The sequence below is a fragment of the Frieseomelitta varia genome, unplaced genomic scaffold (assembly GCF_011392965.1).
Source record: "Frieseomelitta varia isolate USP_RPSP 00005682 unplaced genomic scaffold, Fvar_1.2 scaffold_562, whole genome shotgun sequence".
In the NCBI taxonomy this organism is placed as follows: domain Eukaryota; kingdom Metazoa; phylum Arthropoda; class Insecta; order Hymenoptera; family Apidae; genus Frieseomelitta; species Frieseomelitta varia.
In genome coordinates this window covers 132,041-154,385 of record NW_025110326.1, presented here as the reverse complement: position 1 = coordinate 154,385, position 22,345 = coordinate 132,041, and the positions used below count along the sequence as shown (strand labels likewise).

Here is a 22,345-nt window from a genome sequence, read left to right as displayed (position 1 = left end):
TTACAAGATTCCAAGCTTCAAGTATAATTTTAACTTCGAAATATCGATATTCTCAATATTTGCAAATTCTAGAAAATAATTCCACAAGATTCCAAGTTTTAAATATAATTTGTAATCTTTGCGAGTTCTAGAAAATAATTTTACAAGATTCCAAGCTTCAACTATAATTTTGGCTTCGTAACGTCGATATCCTTAGTCTCATAGAATTCCAAAGAACAATTTTGTATAATCTTGAACTTCAGACGCTAATCTTAATTTTCAGACGCTCTATCGTGATATATACCAATACCACTGGTCACGATGAACGTTCAACTCAAAATTTCAATTATACATCTTGAATTACAAGGAACAAGGGACGCGTTGCGAAAACGTGGCGCCGAAGGAACAAACCACTTAGGAAACACAGACCTATCTTTTAATGTTACAACCTTAATAAACGGTTGTTCCGCCTGAAAATATCTGCACGCGCTCACGTTCAACCGGGATCTCGCGGCGTCTCGAATGAAAGGAACAACAACGACTCGATTATTCCAATTCGCCAGTTACAAACGAGCTTGCCTCTTTCTCTCTTACGTTGAACCTTTCCAACGAAACGCTCGTCCAACTGTGTTTATTTTCACGGCAAATATTTGACAGCGAATGATTTATACAGTCGCGCGCGCGAATGGCGCGCAGCTGAACGCCGATTGTATTTGATTTTGCGTCGCGTGTGTGAATTCAATCCAGTGGAACGCAACAAATCGATATACGAGTGCCTGTGTGCTCGAGCCACGTTTCTTATGTGATATTTTAATTTTCGTCCTTTGCAAGGATAAAAAGAATTATCGTGATGAAATGAAACGATAATTCAGGGGGAAAACGTGGCTTTAACAAGAGGATATCTTCATGCTCCTTCTGCCTTTAGAGGATCGTTCTTCGGTAGAAAGAGAATTATCACATTTAATAGTTTTGTATATTATCGGGATCAATTCATTCAAAGACTAACATTTGTAAAATTATTTTTCATCCATATTTTTTCAATTAAAGATCTAATTATAATTTTCTTAATTAATTTCTATTATATTTTAATTTTAATATATTTTAATTTTATTATATTTTAATTTTAATGTATTTTAATTTTATTATATTTTTATTTTAATATAGTGTAATTTTAGTATATTTAGTATATTTAGTATATTTAATATAGTGTAATTTTAGTATATTTTAATTTTAATATATTTTAATTTTAGTATATTTTAATTTTAATATATTTTAATTTTACTATATTGTAATTTTGGTATGTTTTAATTTTATTATATTTTAATTTTAATATATTTTAATTTTAATATATTTTAATTTTATTATATTTTTATTTTAATATATTGTAATTTTAGTATATTTTAATTTTAATATTTGCGTCACGTGAGCTACATTTCTGTAAATTTTCAAATTTTCTTGGATTTTCCAGTTATCGAGTTCCCCTTTTAAGTGAATATTTGGCTCCTCTCTCAGTTTGACTCATTAAGGACAAAGAAACGCTAAAAATACTTCAATTTCTTGAAATTAAGAAAAATAAAATTGTAGAATCTAAGTGGAAGATGTATCAATTGAAAAAACGTCATTGTAACTTTGCAACTTCTTCTCATTGTTGTAATATTGAAACGTACAAAAGGATTTTGCAGTTGCAAATTAATTGGAAAGAATAACGAATGAAACTTCAATCGAGTTGATGAATTGACGAACAGCACACAAGTTTCAAAAACCAAGTTTCGAAATATTCAGACGAGAACAGTTTTCAGTTTAGTGTTGTCAACATCAACGCTATGTTTCAAGTGTTGTTCCAAAAATACACATAATCCTGCTAACCTAGAGCGTTATATCTGTCTCTCTTAAATCTCATTCATCGGTATTTTATAGTTAAAATATTGAACTTGATTCCTGAATTTAACTCGGCGTTTTCTGAGAAAACCCGAACAAAATAATGTAGCAAGCGTGTTGGATAGAAATCAGCTTTGCACGAGCGAGAACTTACAACAGCCATAAATCTAAATTTCTGAAACTGAAACTTCCAACTTGAACAGTTATTACTATTTTCATAAAGATCTTCAATTACCAATTGACAATGTTGTTCTCGTCATCTCGATCTTTGTCAATAACCGATAAATAATAAAATATATCTACATCATATAAATTAATGTATGTGATTTATCTTTATTTATGTTTTATATGTAAATTAAATTTACTTAACAAAAAAACTAGATATTAATAAACACGACAAATATTTAATTTTTTTTTATTAAACAAAAGTAATAATATATACTTAGAAATTAAATGTTTGTCGTATTTATTAATATCTAGTTTTTTTTAAAGTGAATTTATATATAATAATAAATTAATAATAATTTATATATAATAATATATAAATTTAATTATAAATATATAAATATAATGTAATAAATATTATATAAATATATTTTTATTATATATAAATATAATATATAAATTTATAATAAATATTATTATATAATATAATAATTTATATGATAATATAATTTAAAATCTATTATATATATATAATACTATTTATTATATATTTATAATATTTATATATCATATTTATATATTATAATTTACAAATAACATATATATAAATGATTATATTATAATAATTATATATTAATGATTATATTATAATAATTATATATATAAATGATTATATTATAATATTTATATATTATATAATATAATATAATTTATTAATATTAATATAAATTACTATATTATATAATATAATAATTAATTTTTAATTATATTATGTGATTTAAAAAAAAAGGGTTAGTTTCTCCGTCGAGTTAGTTTAAATTGAAATAAAAGTTGTTAAACTTAACAATAACCAGGATACGAAATTTCGCGCTCGTTGAACATTCTCTCTGCTCTTTGACAATTTTTGGCCTTCCCGTCGTGTCGACCAAATTATCATTACAATTAGCAAATGTTGTTTCAACCTGCGAGCTAGAAATAAACACAGGGAGCGAAAAACGGAAGGATCGTCATCGTAGGAACATCTATCTTTAACTGGACGTATCATGCGATCCAATATATTACCGGCTCGAAAACGACACATTGTTGCACGTCCATTTCCACCGATAGATTTATCGTCGCCGTTTCGAAACGCGAGCCTCACTCTGGAAGGTGAACAAAGCCGAAAATATACGTCCGAGATTCGTCATTCGCGTAATTTCTCAGCCTTTCGAATTAACGTCGGTTGTTCCGTGACGGGACTTTTCAAACGGCTCCTCAGCCTCTTTGAAAGAACAAACTGACATTTAAGTGCCTGGCGTACGAGTTAAACCGCGAACGTGAACGTCGAGTGTTTAAAATGCTTCTGGAATTTTTATGTTTTTAATCATGATGAACGTTCCTTGTTCCATGCGACTTGAAGATGTTTCCTTCTCTTCTTTTTCTTGACTCGCTGAAGTGAAACGCGCGACAGAGAGGCTGAGGTAATTACGTCTTCAGTATAAAAATGGAAGGACATTTGCAGTGTTTTAATTCCTCATGAAAGTTTTCATACTGGAGATTAAAATAATCAGAAAGTGAGTTTTATAACTCGGAGTTTTATAATCGTTTGTTAAATTTTTTCTACGCCATCTATATTGTTCTGTAATCTTCTATATTATTTCTTCCATTATCTACATTTCTTTGTCGTCATTGTCTTATGTATTACGTCACGATAATTATAAAATGTATTTCTACGTGTGAAAAAATTGCGTATAAGGATTTTGCTTAAAAAAAATAACGAACATTTAAAAAATTTCTTTCGACGTGTTTTTTCTTTCTTTTTCTTTTCCAAACTGTAAAAAAATAAAATATAATGTATTTCCTTTATATAAAATATTTATATATATAGTATACTTTAAATATAAATATAAACTTTATTTACTAATTTTATAATATATAAACTTATATTTATTAACTTTGTAATATATAAACTTATATTTATTAACTTTGTAATATATAAACTTATATTTATTAACTTTATAATATACAAACTTATATTTATTAACTTTATAATATACAAACTTATATTTATTAACTTTATAATATACAAACTTATATTTATTAACTTTATAATATATAAATTTATATTTATTAACTTTACAATATATAAACTTATATTTATTAACTTTGTAATATATAAACTTATATTTATTAACTTTGTAATATATAAACTTATATTTATTAACTTTATAATATAAACTTATATTTGTTAACTTTATAATATACAAACTTATATTTATTAACTTTATAATATATAAACTTGTATTTATTAACTTTATAATATATAAACTTATATTTATTAACTTCGTAATATATAAACTTATATTTATTAACTTCGTAATATATAAACTTATATTTATTAACTTTACAATATAAACAGTATACTTTATATATAAATATTATAAATATAATATAAAATATTTCCTTTCCTCCGTTTGTTTCAATTTGTTCTTCACGTCGTATTAAAAGTCTCTCTCTCTCTCTCTCTCTCTCTCTCTCTCTCTCTCTCTCTCTCTCTCTCTCTCTCTCTCTCTCTCTCGTGATAAGACAAATCTCTGTGCAGGATATAAATTTTGATCCGCAATTTTGCTCGTAGCCAGAATATAAATTCCGCGATAAAATATCGCAAACTTCGGACAAAATCGAAGATTTCCTGTTGATACAATAGAAATCGAAGGCAGTATAAGCCCAAAGGAAATAAATTGAAGAGAAACAGGCGGGAACGAACAAGAGAAAATGCTCTTAAAATACAGACGAGCCCAATAAATGGTCAAAATAAACCAGCGGAGATTATTTCTTCAAGTTGCACAATCTTATCGATTCTCGAAATTCGAGTTTTTCAGCTGCAGTTCCTACCCTCCAACGATACATGCCTAATTCCTCGATTACAAATCGCCATGTGCCTCGTAAAAAATGTCATCGAAGAGAACAATTTGTAATTCCATAATCTCTTTGAACAGAGATCTATCAAAGTAGAAGAAATTCTACTTCAAATAGGATGTAAAATGAAAATAACGATGGTGTACTACTGGCCAAAATTTTCGGTATTTAGAGTTTCATCAAACGGACATGATAAAATTTTTCAGTTAAGCTGAAGTAGCTTAATTAAATAATAAAACGTCCTTAAACTATCGTACTTTGTTTTAGCAAATCCTTTATTGTACAAATCACTATTTATTTCATCGAGTTTTGAAGTTTTGAGATTCACTTTCAGTGAGTTTAATTTAAAAAAAAATTGGAAAGAAGATAAAATTTAACTTCATTAAATTAAATAATAGCAAGCAAGCTTAAAATAATAAAGCACCTCGATCTATAACAGCTAAATATATATAAATTATGAAATTATAAAACATCTGTTAATAAATTTATATGAATATAAATAAAAAAATATATATAAATATATATAAATTGTATATAAATTATATATATAAAATATTTTATAATTTTATATATATTTTATAATTATATATATAAAATATTTTATAATTTTATATATATTTTATAATTATATATATAAAATATTTTATAATTTTATATATATTTTATAATTATATATATAAAATATTTTATAATTTTATATATATTTTATAATTATATATATAAAATATTTTTATAATTTATATAATTTATATAATTTATATGTATAAAAATATATATAAATTATATAAATTATATAAATTATAAAAGTATTATAAATTATCGTATTTCGCTTTAACAAATTCTTTATCACATCATTATTTATTTCACCAAGATTTTTTCGAGATTTACTTCCAATGAATTTAATTTTTAAAAGAATCGAAAAATAGAATAAAAATTCAATTCAATTAAAACGCAAAACCTACATTCTGAACTTTATCCCGAGTTTCGAGAGATTACGATTATTTTTAGTGGAAACGCCGGTTCTTACAACGTTTCTCTTCTTCCTACCCGATTTTATTTTACCCGCGAAGAAAAGAGGCTGAGACGGATAAGTATCTTTTGTAATACAAAACCGGCCGAGAGGCGTTAAACGTCAAAAGGCGTTACGAACGTAGTGAAAAAGTGAGAAAAGAAAAAAAAGAAAGAAAAGAGGTTTTCGAGGCGCGCGTCGATAGGATCGATTGGAATCTCATTTCACGAATAAAACGTCTTTTATGTCTTGCCGTGCGAGCTTCGCCGAGAGTAAACACGTTAATGTAACCTTCGTGTCTTGCGAATTAGAGACGCATGATGCAGTCGGAAGAACATACTTACAGTCTTTGGCGAATATTGAATTTGTCGAGCACCGTGGATCGAATTTACGTCTCTATTGTGCGCTTGTTTAGTAACGTGGAATTTTGCGCGGTTATTTCTGACAAATCAGGCATCGAGGGCGTAGAGAAACGAGCCTCGATCTCTCGTTGGACGAACGAGTTAACTCGACGATTGTTGTATGGGCACCCGCATTTTTCCATAGAAGTGCAAGAAAAATTTACGATAGCGAGGTCGGCTCGCCTTGGAACCGGCTGCCTCCGACCTAATTTTAGGGCGAGGGTCGAACCTTCGACCGATTCAACGACAAAATTATGTTGCAGCTCTCCTCTGTCGTTTCGTTCGGTATTTTATACCGTAGAATTTTCATCGTTCTCCCAGAGAAGCCTCAACGTGCTTCAATGTCCTGTCAGTTTTCTCAATAAACTTGAAAAATTCTGAACAAATAATAGCAGGCTGTACGATTGAGTGGAAAATGAGGCAAAGGATCGAAGATTAATTAGAATCATCGTCGATGATTCCAGAGTCGTATCTATAGTGACTGTCTTTTGCATCTTTTTTTTCTCTTTTTTTAATAATTTAAATTATTCCAATATCTTTGGTAGAATTTGTAATTTTGTTTGTCACTGTTGGTCGTGAGAATTCCCTTGCGTTTTTATGCATATGAATTTTTAGAAAGCGAAAATGGCACAGAGCAGAAACACACAATCTGTAACCCGTTACAATTTTTAATACTGCTCGAGTTTCCAATTCCTCGGAAATTTCTCTACGGAAATGTAAATTTGCATAAAAATCTGCGATGCAGATATACCTTCTTTGCTTTTTTTTTTTTTTTTTTTTGATAAAGATAAATATTGTCTCCTCTAATCTCCCATAAATAACCTAAACGTGGAACCGGTTTCTCACATTGAAATCTGCCGTCGATTCAAAACAGCCGATCGTGGCCCAACTGCGCTTTCTCTCGAAAGAGATTTTATCTGGAATCTTTTTTTTTTTTTCTTCTTTGTCAATGCAATTCAGATCTAGATGTACATACATTCATCTGATTTTACGAAAAATTTAATCGACTATTTTACCGACGATTTCACGAATAATTAATAAATTACTTTGAATTAACATTCGAGAAGAGGACGATGCGCCAACCGAGTAGAACGACTATTCAATTACGTGGACAATGTCGAGTATTCTCCATTTCATTTGTATTCAAGTATTCGAATTACACGAGATCCTTCGACCGCTCGGCTTCGTCCGTTAAATCGATCACCTTCGAGGAGGCAAGAGTGCAGGGGCGTAAATCTAATATGTATTCAGTTATTCAAGGAATCTAGACGTTTTGCTTCTGTCTGCTAGGACTTTCTTGTTTGGCGAAGAACTTCCAGGCGAGCAAAAGTGCGTTATTTATTCGCGGCGATATAGCACAAGTATTTAAGCTTTTTCTCCGAAAGTTGTAAATGAAGGCAAATATGGTCGCGACAGAAAATTTGACGTTTGAATAAATTTGAACGAGTTTGATTAGCATGCAGTTTGTTAAACATTATCTTGTTAGTCTAAACAGAGGAAAAGAAGTTTTGAAGAAATTGTGATCTGGTGATGTTAATGTTAATATTTTGTTATACATAAATATATATATTTACATGTTATATAATATTTATTATTATAATAATATTTATAGTAATATTATACGTATATTATACATATAATATTTATATATAATAATATTATTATAATAATATTTATAGTAATATTATACGTATATTATACACATAATATTTATATATAATAATATTATTATAATAATATTTATAGTAATATTATACATATATTATACACATAATTTTTATATATAATAATATTATAATAATAATATTTATAGTAATATTATACATATATTACAAATCTAATATTTATATATAATAATATTATATAATATTTATATATAATAATTATATTATATAATATGTCTACATATAAAATAGTAATTTTTCTATGTATCTATATTATATAATGCTTTGACAATCAATTATATGTACATATTACAATATTCTATATACAATAATATTTTCAAAATACACAATTAATACACAATATTTTATAATTCATGTGTTTTTCAGAAATTTATAAAACGTGGATTTATTAAAGAAACTCCGGTTTGAAGCTCATAGATTAAGCTGTTTCATTACTGGAATTAATTCCAACGTATTGAGAGATTATTTGCGAATAATTACGTTTGCAGACGACACTAGTCTCGAGATCTAGACCTTTTGCTAAATATAATTTCAAATTTCTCTTTCAACTGTAAAGACCAGTCCGCGGATCTTTAATTTCGTAATTTAAAAAAATGGAAATTACTTTTCCGAAGATTATTTTTCTTTTATGATTTTTTTAATATTTTTGTGTACCACAAATTTTTCATAAACACGTAATGAATTCGCAGTCTAGTTATCTATCATTAATAAGAGAAACGTATTTCTTTCTGCAGAAAAAGTATACTCTTTATTAATAACAGTTTGAATGAAAACAAATATAGTTTTCTAAGTAGCTAACAATTTGGTGAAATACATTTGTCCAATAAATCAACCGTACCACGTGAGATGAAAATACTATATTGAATCTCTGTTGGCGTTTCAAGTGCCCAATAAAAAAAGCTTCACCCTCTTACGTTCTCTAAATTATCTTCGATCCAATCCAATATTTCTTATCATTGGAAACTTTCTTTGAGATTGTAAGAAATACGATCTTATATCATCTCAAGCATTGAGCCTCGAACTTCGAGAACTAGAACCTCAAGTCTCAATGACTACAGCTCTCTGAGTTCGAATCTTGATCTGCAAAAAGCTTGAGCCTTTAACGCTCGAGCTCGAATCCCGAAGACTGTCTAAATTGTACCAGAGTTGGCTAAAAAATTTTGGCACAGATAACGTATACAATAGAGTACTAAAATATCGAATTTGCCTATAAATCTCACATCCTGAATCTACCTAATAAAAATTACTAACATTTACCTTTCAGACAAGTTTGAAAATAATCACATGCATAACTGAGAAAAATGTATAAACAAAGTCGTTTCGTTTCCAATTCTTCGCTCCGTTGAATGGATTATTCCGCAGATCTAAAATCCCCAGCAGTATCTCGACTAAAATTGAATTGATGGTATTCTCTACTATGTTCGTTGGCAAAATTAAACACAGAAACAGAAACAAAAGATTTGACGATTTCAGTCGCAGTGGTGGTGGCGTTCTTCATCTGTTGGGCACCGTTCCACGCCCAGAGACTGTTGGCTGTCTACGCGCAGAGTACCAACGCTAAACCGGAAGACGCGTTAGTGATAGTCTACACCATCCTCACGTACATGTCCGGGGTGTTTTATTACCTGTCCACGACGGTGAATCCGCTGCTCTACAACATCATGTCCAACAAATTTAGGGAGGCTTTCAAGGTGAGTTATCACTTGAGAATTCCGAATCGAAAGTCCATCTGCCAGCTCGATGTCCTCTCAAAACGCGAACGCCGCACAAGATCGAAAATCAACGCTGGATCGAATTGGAGCCGTGTGAAATTATTTCGAATTTAGCGAAAGACCGAAAGTTTTTTCGTGCTTATTGGAGGTCGATTCGAAGCTTGAAATCTGTTACGATAAGAGTAGTGTTCTTACGATCGAGTACGTGTTTTTATTAAACTCGAAATTTTGATTTAAAGAAACAAGTTAGAAAAGCGTGAGATATTCAGATCGGAAAAATTATTAAATTAGAAAGTGAATTTCTTTTGGACCCAAGACTTGGAAAAATTTATTAATTTCGAAAAACAGTAAACATCGATTCAAAGATTACAAATAATGAGATTCTTAACCTCTTGCGCTGGAACGACGTGCCACGCACGTTAAGAACTTTTTGCCCTAAAATTGCAATGTTTCCTCAGTTTTAGAGTATATTGAAGTACAAATCAGGCAAAACAAATAATAAATTTATTATTTCCCAGTGAGTATCATATCGGCGAGTTGAAAATGAAAGCGACGAATTAATGTACACGGTTTGGTCACTCGTTATGGTCCGCAATCGCAATCGCTGCCAGCGCAAGCGGTGAAAAGAAACTTGACTTTCACCGCGTTCAAGCCAGAAATTTACAAAGGCGATTCAAAAAGACGGCAATGGTAATAATAATACTGATCCAAAAAAATTCGCCCAGGTGTTTTCTATTCACCCAGGCCACGTGATCATTCGTTCAAGCTAAGTAACAATAATAAACAACGGTTGTCCAATAATAATAATTTGAAAATACTCGAGCCAACCACGCCAACAAGTTCGACAAAGTGCGTTGAACAAACTGAAGTTAACTTTCAGTCGATGCTGTCGAATCACTGCGGCCGGAAGTGGTCCTCGCGGAAGTCAGTGCCAAGACAGCCGACCTACAGCAGCCTCTCGCGGTACGCGAGGTCCACGCTTAGGCAGACGGATGATCGCCAGAATTCGCCGTCAGTGTCCGTCAGCGAGGACAACCAAAAGCTGAGGATGACAAACACCACCGAGCTGAACGGATTGAACGATCGAAAGGAGCAGGATCGGCCTGGCTCGACGACGAATCGTCGTGAGTTTGGACGAAGCGTGTCGAGGGGATCGAACTCCAGCCAGTTCACGCTGATGTCGTCCGTTAGCAGGAGTTTCAACGAAGGAAACAACAACGTGACCGCGACTTACGTTCAAAAATCACCGCGGACTGTTACGCTCGGTAAGTGTAACGTTGTTCATCTTTCATTCAGTGTGTTAGGAAAACATTTGGAACACGATAAAGGACACGATGGTTGAGGTATTTTTGAAACGTTTGGAGGAACGAGCAGCGATTCGTAAACGAATATTAGGGAAATTGGAAGGATCTATTTAAAGTTTACGGCCTGTGGCTAACGACCAAAGCAATCAACGTGTCGTTAGCGTGTGAGAAAGGTTAACGAAACAAAAACCTCACCAGTGGAACCAGCGATTTTTAGCATCGACCACTGCGATTATTTTCACATCATTTGCTATTCAATTGAGAATGTAAAATATCCTTCAAACGTTAAAATTGGTCGCGAACGAGTCGCCAATCTTCCGAATAATTATTTGTTACAATTGTTTTATAATAGTTTCAGCTGAAAGCTGATTTCTCCAACGTTAGTAAGTTGTAATTTCCTTCTTCGAGCAGAGATACTTGCCGAGAGACTGAGACTGGGAACCAAAGAGCTATTTTCGTCGCAACAGAAGACGGCAGTTCGCGCAACTTCGAAACCGGAAACGACGACGGTCTTGCCACCCCGGTTCCAAAGTCATCCGAGTATCGACAGTGCAAACACAATCAGTAACTCCAGTTTGCAGGACTACGATGAAACGGAGTTCAGCGGGATGGAACTGGCACGGTACATGGGCGAATTGAACTGTGACTTGATCGCTTAACGCTCGTTCCCGGGTTAGAAACGTGTCCCTTCGTCGAACAAACGTGCCATAATGTACTTAACGAGCCGACGTGTGAGAAAATTGACGTGCCACCGAAAGAGAAAGGATTTGAACAAATGACGCCTGTCCTTCGAGAAGAAGTATGTTTGTAAATTATACGTTGTAAGTAATGTTAGAAAAGTTTCCAGTGTATTGAGAAAAATCTACGATCACCAAGATTTTAACATTCAAATAAACACCAATTCTGTTGTATACTTACATACTATTTCGTATACATTGGCGTTCCTTTCATGTACATACGTAGAATCTAAATATGGGGAACCAAGAGAGAAACTACTAGGACAATGAACCGAAGGAGATACATAACAGGATGTTAGATCATTGGAATATTTTCGTGACATTTATAATTTTAGTGATAATTTTAGTAACAATGGAAGAAACTTGTCACACGTTCGAAGAAGTAATTACGTAGGTACATAATATCTTTTTAAATAGCTCCTTTCAGATGACTGTTCCTTTTTCAGTATTGTGTTTTAATTTCTTTTTTAATACTTCAATACTCTTTTCGTTATTAAAATAATCGAACATAAATTGCTGAAAGGAAGAAAATTATCAGATAACGATGTCATGGTCCGGTTTTCACGAGCAGCATTAATAAATACGTGAAGGTTACCGTGAAACCATGATCTTGAATGATTTCAAGTTTATTTGAAGACAAAAAAATAATTATTTGAAAGCCACGAACTCGTCAATATACGATCAGGACCATTTTAGAGTCAAGAATCATAAGTTTATTTAAAGTTTGCACGCTATCAACTAAGAAAAGATTATCACAAAATAACAACACAACGCTGTCGTTTACGTGTAAATGTATTATCTGTGCTTCGTACGTTCTCTTAACTTGACTTCATTCACGTAAATGCACGTTCCGGAATAAGAAAGAGAAAAATAAGGTACAAATATATTTATTTTTATTGTTACGTTACACAAGAATCTGCGAGAACCATTCACCCACGCGACAATGAAACGTAACGCGATAATAAAAATAAGCTGATCAACGAATCCTTGATGATAATACGTGTCGAATGTCTGGATATTTAGAACGCGGTTTTAGGCCTGCTCTCGAGGTAAGCCTTGATATTAGGCAGCGATCTGACTTTCTCTACCAATTTTTTGAGCTCAGGATAGTCCTTGTTCACGTCGGTCTCCAACAGACCGGAAAACATCTCTGATACTGCGGTGTAGAAGAGGTCTGCCCACGACAGCTGCAACGACAAATTAAAAATTTTCTGTAGAAATCTATTTCCAATCGCTTGAAAACATATTGCAGACATTTGAGCGTCTAGAAAGCCAAGGATCGATGAACTCTGAATTTTTGGAAATTCCTTAATTCCATTACAGACGTCTGGAAATTCGCGGAGAATTTAACAAATGGAAGAAAAGACAATTGCGATTCAGTTAATGTTACTGGGTAAGTCGCTAAAAATATTTATTAATAATAAATTTATTATAATATTATTTTTATTATAATATAATTTATTAATAATAATATTAATAATACTTATTAAGATACTAAAATTCGTATAAAATTGACTGTTTAATGAATGTATAATAAAATTAACGACACAACTTTAATTATTTATACCAAAATAATCGTAAATTCGAAAGTTCCTTCTCTCGACGTTTATAAATTTACGAATTTACGGGGATAGCTTTCGAGTAGCTTGTTTAGAGATTTCGCGAAGCAAATAAACAGCGACGGTTACCTTTCCGTTGACGAAGTACCCGCCCTCCTTTTGCACTCGAGCGTTCAACTTTTGGAGGATGAAGGGAAGCTTGGTATCAACGTTGGCCTTTAGCTTCTCCTTCGCTGCTGGTTCTTTTTCCCAGTGATACTGAGAGATCGCTGTAAATTAAACAAGCAAATTATACAAACGTCTCAATCTTGAGAAGGCTACATCAACCTGTCTCTTCAATTTTCGTTCGTCCATCGTTACATAAAATATCCAAGATTATAGTATCGTTTGTTTATAATTCGTTGTGATATTTGAAAAGAGATGAAACAAATTTCTGTAGCTACGCTCGTGAAAACATCGTGAAAAGATACGCGATTTAGCGATGAATCACGACGTGACGAAGTAAATGTCACTACAATGAGTTAGCATAACATGACAAAACGCCGTACCCTGTCTCAGGTCGTCGATGGTGTCGACGACGGCGTCGATCGTGTAAGATTCTTCGTTGCTGGAACCAGCGAGATTGTTTTGTCTGGCGAGCAAACGGCAGACGGCTCTCGATTGAGGATGGGGCTTGCCATCGATTTCCAAGACAGGAACCTGGCCGAGTGGCATGTCTGGAAAATGTCGTCACGATTCAAAACATGGAACATAATTTTCAATAGTAGAAAAAACACAGGTTTTCCAAACTTAAATATTTATGAAAATCGAAACTTTCGGACGTAAATCGCCTTTCTAGAACATACTCGACAAATTCTTTATCAGTGAGTCGAATGAGTCATTGCAATTTGTAACACTTACGCGACATTTAAGTTTGGTGATAATGCTTGTGAATTTTAAGTTTCATTCTATCTCGACGAAGCAGATGTTCGACGTGAAATTTTTTTATTAATCTCTATGTAAGATAACGCTTACATTTCTTATGGTAAGGTAACATAAATTTCTATGTGAGATTGATAAATTTAAATCGTAACATCAGTAGATTAATTGTCCATCTAATGAGAATGAATTTTTATTAATATTGGAATCGAGAATCTTTACTTACCATTTTTATATTGGGGCCATTCCTCGAAAGTGAGCCTCCTGTCCTCGAATTTAATTCCACTCTGGTGCAGGATGTATCTGATTGGCTCGGCAAGGCCAGTGATGTTGAAGTAAGTCAATTTGTAGGTGGGCATTTTCTATATCAAATAAATATAATAATACGTTATATTAGTTTTCTCACTGTTACGTATTTAGCAGTTTGTTTTTACAACTATATAATTCTTCATTCACAGTCTCAAGAAGAGATACTATATAAATCATACTATGTAAAATTGATTTTTTTATAATAACATTCTAAGATTTATACAACTTTGCAGATATAACGAATTTATCTTGACTATCACGAATAGCAGTATCATTACACAATGGAAATATTTTGCGATATAATTCAACACGTTAAGCGAGACACGCAATCACTGATTGCACAATGTTTCTATCTAAAGTTGGTCGCTGATCATACATTGTTACATTCTCAAGGTAAACATCCAGCATACTCTACCATAAATTGCACGAAGTCTTACGTAAGTTATCTGCGAATAAAAATTCTGCATTTCATTCAACGATTTTTTTCTATTTTCGATTTTGTGTTTCATGCTATGAAATGTTCATTTACAATTGAAGAAAGTTGAAGCGGAAATTTCACAAGCTGATCTAAAAAAATTTGGATCTCTCGGTATATTTCATAGCGTTCGAAAATTTAAACACTCGATAAGTTTGACAAGCTGGAACGTTGAAAAAAAAAAATGGAAATTTGAAAACTGGAAAACTTCGAATATCGAAAAATTTCGAAACGTTTACTCGAATGTTTGAATAATTGCAGATTTCTAATTTCGAAACGCTGGAAATTCGCGAACTTAGATTAAAAAGCATAAGAATTCAAAAATCTGGAACTTTGAAAATTAATGGAGCAAAGAGTGTGAAAGCGTATCAAGGAATTTAGAAAGAAACGTCAAAAAAATTTGAACTTTATTTAAAAATAAAGAATTTGTAACGTTGAGAAAATGCAAAAATTTCAAAGTTAAAACTCAGATTCACGTACAAAACGGTGCTAGTTCAAATAAATGATCCGTTTACAAAGACCAGCTGTCTAACAACAGGAGGCCTTGATTCGTTCGAGTGCCTAGAATCAGCTCAATGTACAGGAATGTTCTCGAAAAAACTCAATACATAGGAGTATCGTTGGAGTTACGTGGAAATTCCCATTTAATAGACGTGACATTGAAAATAATTAGCGGCATGAAGGCTCGCAATGTCTAACGTTAGTTCCGCTGATAAACGTCGTATATAGTGACTAACCGGCTGGTAAAATTCATTTTATTATGCTACAGTCGCACGCCAGTAAACGAATAAAATAGAAACTAAACGAAAGTGAACGTACCGGTTAACATTCTTTTGATATATGCACAGAGACACACAATAATTATAATCCTTCCCTTTATTTCCGATTGTCACAAAACACAAGTGACAAAGAAAGAGAAATTTATAAGAATAAGAGGATTGTCAAATTTTTTCAATAGTATATTATAAAAAACTTCGCGTCAATTTTTATCTATAAAGAGGCTTGTATCTAATGATTCTAAGATTATTTTATGTTAAAAAATTTTTTGAAATTATTTGAATGTTCGAAAGTTTAAGTATATTTACAAATCTTTTATTCTGGAATTGAAGTTGGAAATTGAAGAATTTGAAACTTTGAAGTCTGAAATTATTATTAAATCGTCTCTATAATAAAGTCGAAAATCATTTTGATTAAAGTCACTCACTACCGGTTTTTGTCGAAAACCTGCTTTAAGATTTTCTACGAAGTTTTTTTTCTATATATATTCAAAAAATAATGGTACAAAAAAACTTACGAAGTTTTGCTGCTGGAACGTATACTAGACGAGTCGATTTCTGACAAACTACTGCTTCTATTACCGGCGTGCTTCACATAAATACTTTTCCGAGCCTCTGGGTGTTCCGTTACTCCCCCACCACATTCAATGATATGAATAAATCGTGTGATAAATCGTGTGATAAACCGCGATAACATACGTGTTAGAATCGACTAGAATTCCTTGATGGACAAAGTAACATCCTTTGTGACACAGCTTTGTTAATAAGTAAATCACTTCGTAATGGCTATCATAAAAAAAAAGTCTATAAATTGAACGATCTATTGGGGCAGTGAATGACGTCTGTTGCCAGCAATATTTATCGTAATTACATTGTTTAGAGAGCTAAAAGACCGACCGTTTTTTTTTTAAATGACGATTAGGCTTTTCTTTTCGAAAATTTAGCTTCATCGACGAAATTGAATTTTGCAAATTGTTATAACTTATCACAGGCATAACGATAAATTGCGTGGAAGATGTTTAATATCCAGTTCAATGAAACATATAAATTGCGTGGAAGATGTTTAATATCCAGTTCAATGAAACATATGGTAGGAAATATATTTTTTAATTTGATTAGAAGAGTTAGTCGAATTTTTTTCTATTGACATTGGTTTTCATTTTTTATATTGTGGTGTTTCTTTATATTGAAAATGACATGATAAATTGTTATAATCTTGCGGAACGGTTTCATAATGTTGGTTTAGTGTTGGGTTGGTGAAGCGGTAAAATTTTGCAAGTCATGGGATCTGCAAAAACTCGATGACTCGTTCCGCTTCGTGATTTTTATTTAGAAGGATTTGCTATATCATATATTTCATGCTGTATTTCATAATATTTTGTAATGTATCTTATATTGTAAAAATAAGTTCATAAAATTTTTTTTTTAGTTGAAATTGAAAAAACACTTTTATAAGAAATTTTAAAGGAGATTGTAATTAAAATACGCTATTTATAATTGAAATAATTACACGTATGATGTTAGAAATTGAAAACGATATAAAACACATGGTTCTAAATTTTGAAAAAGAGGAAAAATAGAAATCGGAATAGGAAAAGTATTTTCGTTAGAGAAGATATCGATCAAAGGATAATTCCAAAATCGATAGGAGTCTGCTAAACTTTTAGAATTGACGTTAGCAAGTCATTTTGTACAATCACTCTCTGACAAGCCAATTTTAACTTTTATCACTAACGTAATATCTGCAGTCAATATCATCAATATATGTATTCACATATACACATACATATATCTATATGAGGCAATATCAGTCAGGGCGTGTAAATACCTGCTAGATATTACTCAATATCAGTTGTGTAATTTTATAAAAATCTTCCAAAATTTCTTTTTTTTTCCAATATTTTATTAATTCTTCTTCTCTTTTTCAGTTTTCTCAGTTATTTTCAAATAAAGCATAATATTCACGTATTACCACGAGGAAAATTTTTCAAGAAACGTAAAACATGAACAATAAAAAAAAATTACAAATACGGAGTTAAACAATGTATTAATGAAACAATATTTATTTTAAAAAAATAGATTGAAGTCTACATTATAAAACAATAATATTGCACAATTTACAATAAAGAATTGCAAAGTACAAATTATAAACTATTCGATAAAAATATATTGTGCAATTGATGAGTTGCAAACACTGATTATTTTATCAGTTAGTTATTGGTAACTTACACTAATCGACGTTTTCAATCAATTTTCTTTTTTTGTACATGAACACAAATCTTGTATAGTTCGGCGAATCGAATTTTTTTCTGTTTTACATTAAATATTGTGATGATTGATTTGTGATGACAATGACAACATGCATAATTTCAAATTACGAAGTTGCACATGTAATTTTCTGCAACCGGTATTTTACGTATCTACGAATATAAGAAATTATTGAGTTAATTTAGAAAAAGAGTTCTAATTTGATTAGAACATTTAATAATATAAACCATTTAATAATATAATCATCTTTTAACGACTTTAAAAAACAGTAATGATACGAAAAACAAAAAGAAATGGTATTGATTAAAATGCTTCCAATTTATTTCATAAATATTATCTATATGAATTGCAAAATATCGAAATTATTAAAACTAACGAGAATTTGTACATGAAAATTTGATTTTTCAAAGTAAACAACTATGTACATAGTTGATAGATAGACCTTCAATTCTCTTTTGCAAAAAATACATAAATAACTCTACGAGTAAACTAGAAAAGATAATTTTTTTTTTTTGTAAAAACGTTATTTGTAATAAGCAATAAGTTAAGCTGATTAATTTTATACATTCTATCTTGTTTGTTGTAGGCAAGTTCAGTTATGGGATCAACAGAATACTCGACCTCAAAACGATAACGACACATAAAAGTTACGTTATCGTACTGATAATAATTATGTTTTTTTATACAACAATGTATGACTCGCGTTTTTTGGACAGAATACCGTATCCAGGAATATTTGGTTTGGTTAAACTTAAGGTTTTTTTCTGTTCAAGTTCACCAAATTGATTTTGAATAGTAGCAATAAGAAAAAAAGAAAACGATTAATACAATAATATCTTTATTATATCTGTAATACAAAAGCACAACACGATATCAACAGTTTATAAATTTCTGTAGTTCCTGTAGGATATCGTAACAATTATCGTAACGATCTATTAACGATGCAATCTAAAGAAAAGCCTTAGTTAAATGGCAAAAGTGTCGCTAATAACTGAAAATAATAAATCTTATAAGCGATCGATATATTCCATGCGTAAGGAACTTCTATCAAAATAATTCATGCATCCTTCTCAACAAACTCCAACCATGTTGAAAAGTTTATAGTGAAGAGTGTATAAAACCATAAGAAATCAAGGAGAGATTGTAAGTTTACAATTCATCCTCTGGGCGCTTCGCGACCCAGGTCTTAATAGCAGGCACATTGAGGACCTTTTCTTTCAGCTGCTTCAGATTTTCGTATTTCTCGATCAGATCGGAACCGTTCATGAAGTTCAAGTAATCGAGTATAGCAACGAATGTTAAATCAGCCCAGGAGAGAGCACCACCAACAAAGTAGCCGCCATTATCCTTCACTTGGGCATCCAAACGTTCCAGATAGAACGGTACCACCTCGTCAGCAACCTTGCGTTTCGTAGCTTTGTAAGTCTCGTCTTCTTCGTAATGGAAGGCAGCAAGTTCTGCGAAATTTAAATTAGTTAGGACATTATTATAACCTTCTTTGTTCGTACTGATCAAATGACATGTTAATTCAGATTTCAACTAATGAATAATTGAACAGTTGTTACAAAGTCTCTCACGAGTTTTGTACAACTGATACTCACTTGCACGGACATCATGGATGGTATCCACAGTAGCATCAATTAAAAGGGCTTCCCAGTCATCTTTTCCAGCTAAGCCACATTGTTTGGCCAAGTAGCGAGAAATAGCTGAAGATTGAGCAACTTTCTTTCCATCAACCTCAAGAACAGGGACTTGGCCATAAGGAGTAGCTAAAAGTATAAAATAAATAAAATGAAAGATTTCATCTAACAATTAATTTTAACTTCCACATTATCAATTCTGATTCAAGACTTTAGAAAAACAAATACAATTAATTTCCTTTCCAAAGTTCATCACAGCAAATTCTATAGCTTCTAAAACATTCATATTATTATTTGGTTTTAAAAAAGCAAATTTGATTTATTGATAATTTACCAGGGAACAAAGGGCATTGTCTTCTTAACAATGACCATTGTTTTCTAACACATAGAGCAATGAAGAGTAAACAATAATTTCCATTATACTGTATATAAATATCTTTCACAATAGCAAATGACAAATAAGGAAGATAGAATTTTTTGAAATTTGAAGCTTACTGGGCTTTATCTTTGGCCAATCTTCTCTATCAAAGCGGTCATCCTCAAATGGAATTTCAGCATAGCTCAAAAGAAAACGGATTGGCTCTCCCAATGCTCTAACTGGGAAGTAAGTCAATTTGTAGGTAGGCATCTTGCTGCAAGATACACAGAATGAAAAAGTAGAATCGTTAATATCATAGATTGTACTGTGTTAATTATGAAGTAAAAAGCATCAGTTACTTCAAATTTTCATAACCCTTTATTTAATTTTTCTATTTAATTTTTTGAATTAATCAAATTGTTCAATTTGTATAAAGTTATGTATTTATATACATTCATGTTTCAGTCTTTTAAGAAACTGGATACAAAAAGGTTATTATTTTGGAGACAGAAATGCGTAAACATGTGTAAATATGTGCCAAATATTACGTAGTTTTTATTCAAGTAAGATGCACATGTTATTGACATGTTTTATTCTAATGAAACACGATTTTTAATTTCAAATTCATAAGAAATGTGTAAAACAATATAAACAACGCTTTAGAAATGCTAATTACATACATGATCTATGACTTTCTGGTACTAATTGAACCATATGTCTTCTCGCGAGACTTAACGCTCTACTCGACAGTAATTTTATATTATACTATTCTCAGTCGAACGTGCCTGTACGTTTCCGTAACTACAAAACATTCAATATGACTATATTCTCTTTCAGACGTAAGAAATGCTTGGATTTACTGATTAATTACAAATATAGAATGATACATATCTACTTCACTTAAATAACTCAAATCATTTAATAGCCGGTTAGTTCAACGACATTGATTTTTTTCAAACGAAGTTCACGTTTATCATTTAACTGCCAATTATAGAAAAAAATATATAAAATGTAGGTTTTACACGCTTGATTAAAAAAATTAACTTTAATTCAGAAAATGATCATTACTTACTTACAATTTCTTTTGAAAACTGGGCGTCGAAGGAAGACTAAGAAACAATCAAGCCGGCTAACGGAAATGTAATGATGAAATTAGATGACGAAACCAAAGGTCCCTATATAATTTTCTACGCCGCTAACTGCTGCCTTATTGGTAGAAATGATTCAAGTGCCAAACAATGTGAATTGGAAGCATCCAGAAGCGGAAGAATTGATACTTTATAATTTAGCGTTAATTTTCAAATGAAAGTTGAAATTTAACATAACAGAAATAAGATGTGTCAAAGTAAAAAGATTTTTAAAGTTTTGACGATTAACATACATTTATAAACCAGTACAGCGCCTTCAAACGAAGCAATGAACCATAGGACGAAAGGGAAGCGCGAAATTTGAATAACATGAAAAGATGAACAATAAATATTACGAATAAATAATATTAAATTCAAAACAATGTAATAATATACATAAAGACAGACTAACAGAAGATAGAAAAATGTACGAAAGTGTGCGAAGATTATGAAGCAAGAAATACATAGGTTCGTGTTATTAGATTATTTTTATTGATTTATATAAAACAAAATTCGATTTCTAATTGTTGATTCAGATGATTAAATTAATAATAACGTCGCGTGAAATTCACTATTTTTATCTATCGTAATCATAAATGGTAAAAATGTTTCTTATCGCGTTTGCTTTATTATCGGCAGTAGTTAAGTACCTCTGTCGATAAATAAAATCAAAAGATAACAGCGCAGGCATAAATTTTCCACGTCCAAATGAGCAAATATTTTGCAATTGTAGTATCACACTTGTTTTTCTATGTGTATATAATTATTTTCTCTATGTATATATGTATATAATAGAAAAACATTAAAAATTATTCGCTAAGGAAAATAATACTGAAACTATAGTCAGTACAATGTTATAGGCTATTGGTGAAAAAAAAGAATAACGTAAAACGACTCGTTTTTTTATACGAGATTATTATTACATTGCATCAGTCGATGGCTCTGCAATTACAACGATTCGATACATATTTCATTGTCTTTTAACGTTTAAACAGTAACATTCAGTTAAAACTTTGTATTGACTAGTGATATCGCAACGATCAGATATATCGATATATCAATCAATTCTCTCACTCTGCAGTTCACTTCAGTGTCCACAGAAATTGTCGCGCGCGGGTGTAACGAAATTTAATTTACATGCATTGGT

At 31.3% G+C, this 22,345-nt stretch overlaps 2 protein-coding genes across 5 annotated transcripts in view; one reads left to right on the top strand and one right to left on the bottom strand.

The window, feature by feature from the left end:
- The window catches only part of LOC122533932 (pyrokinin-1 receptor-like), a 42,692-nt gene extending 30,744 nt beyond the window's left edge, over nucleotides 1-11,948 (top strand). For all 4 annotated transcript variants that reach the window (XM_043664110.1, XM_043664109.1, XM_043664108.1 and 1 more), the window contains 3 exons: nucleotides 9,489-9,706; nucleotides 10,608-10,992; nucleotides 11,443-11,948. In XM_043664110.1, coding sequence (XP_043520045.1) covers nucleotides 9,489-9,706; nucleotides 10,608-10,992; nucleotides 11,443-11,690 — 851 coding nt within the window. In that variant the 3' untranslated portion in view covers nucleotides 11,691-11,948. The remainder of the gene's footprint in view (nucleotides 1-9,488; nucleotides 9,707-10,607; nucleotides 10,993-11,442) is intronic.
- A 596-nt stretch (nucleotides 11,949-12,544) lies between these two features.
- On the bottom strand, nucleotides 12,545-21,299 carry LOC122533914. The gene is made up of 9 exons (XM_043664066.1): nucleotides 21,148-21,299; nucleotides 20,209-20,345; nucleotides 19,675-19,842; nucleotides 19,226-19,530; nucleotides 16,324-16,335; nucleotides 14,472-14,607; nucleotides 13,876-14,043; nucleotides 13,457-13,596; nucleotides 12,545-12,955 (listed from the first exon to the last, which is right to left on the bottom strand). Exons 2-9 carry the CDS (start codon nucleotides 20,339-20,341, stop codon nucleotides 12,788-12,790), a joined length of 1,230 nt encoding a protein of 409 aa, XP_043520001.1. The 5' UTR covers nucleotides 20,342-20,345; nucleotides 21,148-21,299; the 3' UTR covers nucleotides 12,545-12,787.
- Nucleotides 21,300-22,345: the final 1,046 nt, after the last annotated feature.

Coding starts and splice junctions, on each gene's coding strand:
- LOC122533914 (XM_043664066.1), bottom strand. CDS start 20,341: ATGCCTACCTACAAATTGACTTACTTCCCAGTTAGAGCATTGGGAGAG. Junction 13,597..13,875: donor CATCGACGACCTGAGACAGG/GTACGGCGTTTT, acceptor TTTAATTTACAG/CGATCTCTCAGTATCACTGG. Junction 12,956..13,456: donor GGTACTTCGTCAACGGAAAG/GTAACCGTCGCT, acceptor TTGTCGTTGCAG/CTGTCGTGGGCAGACCTCTT.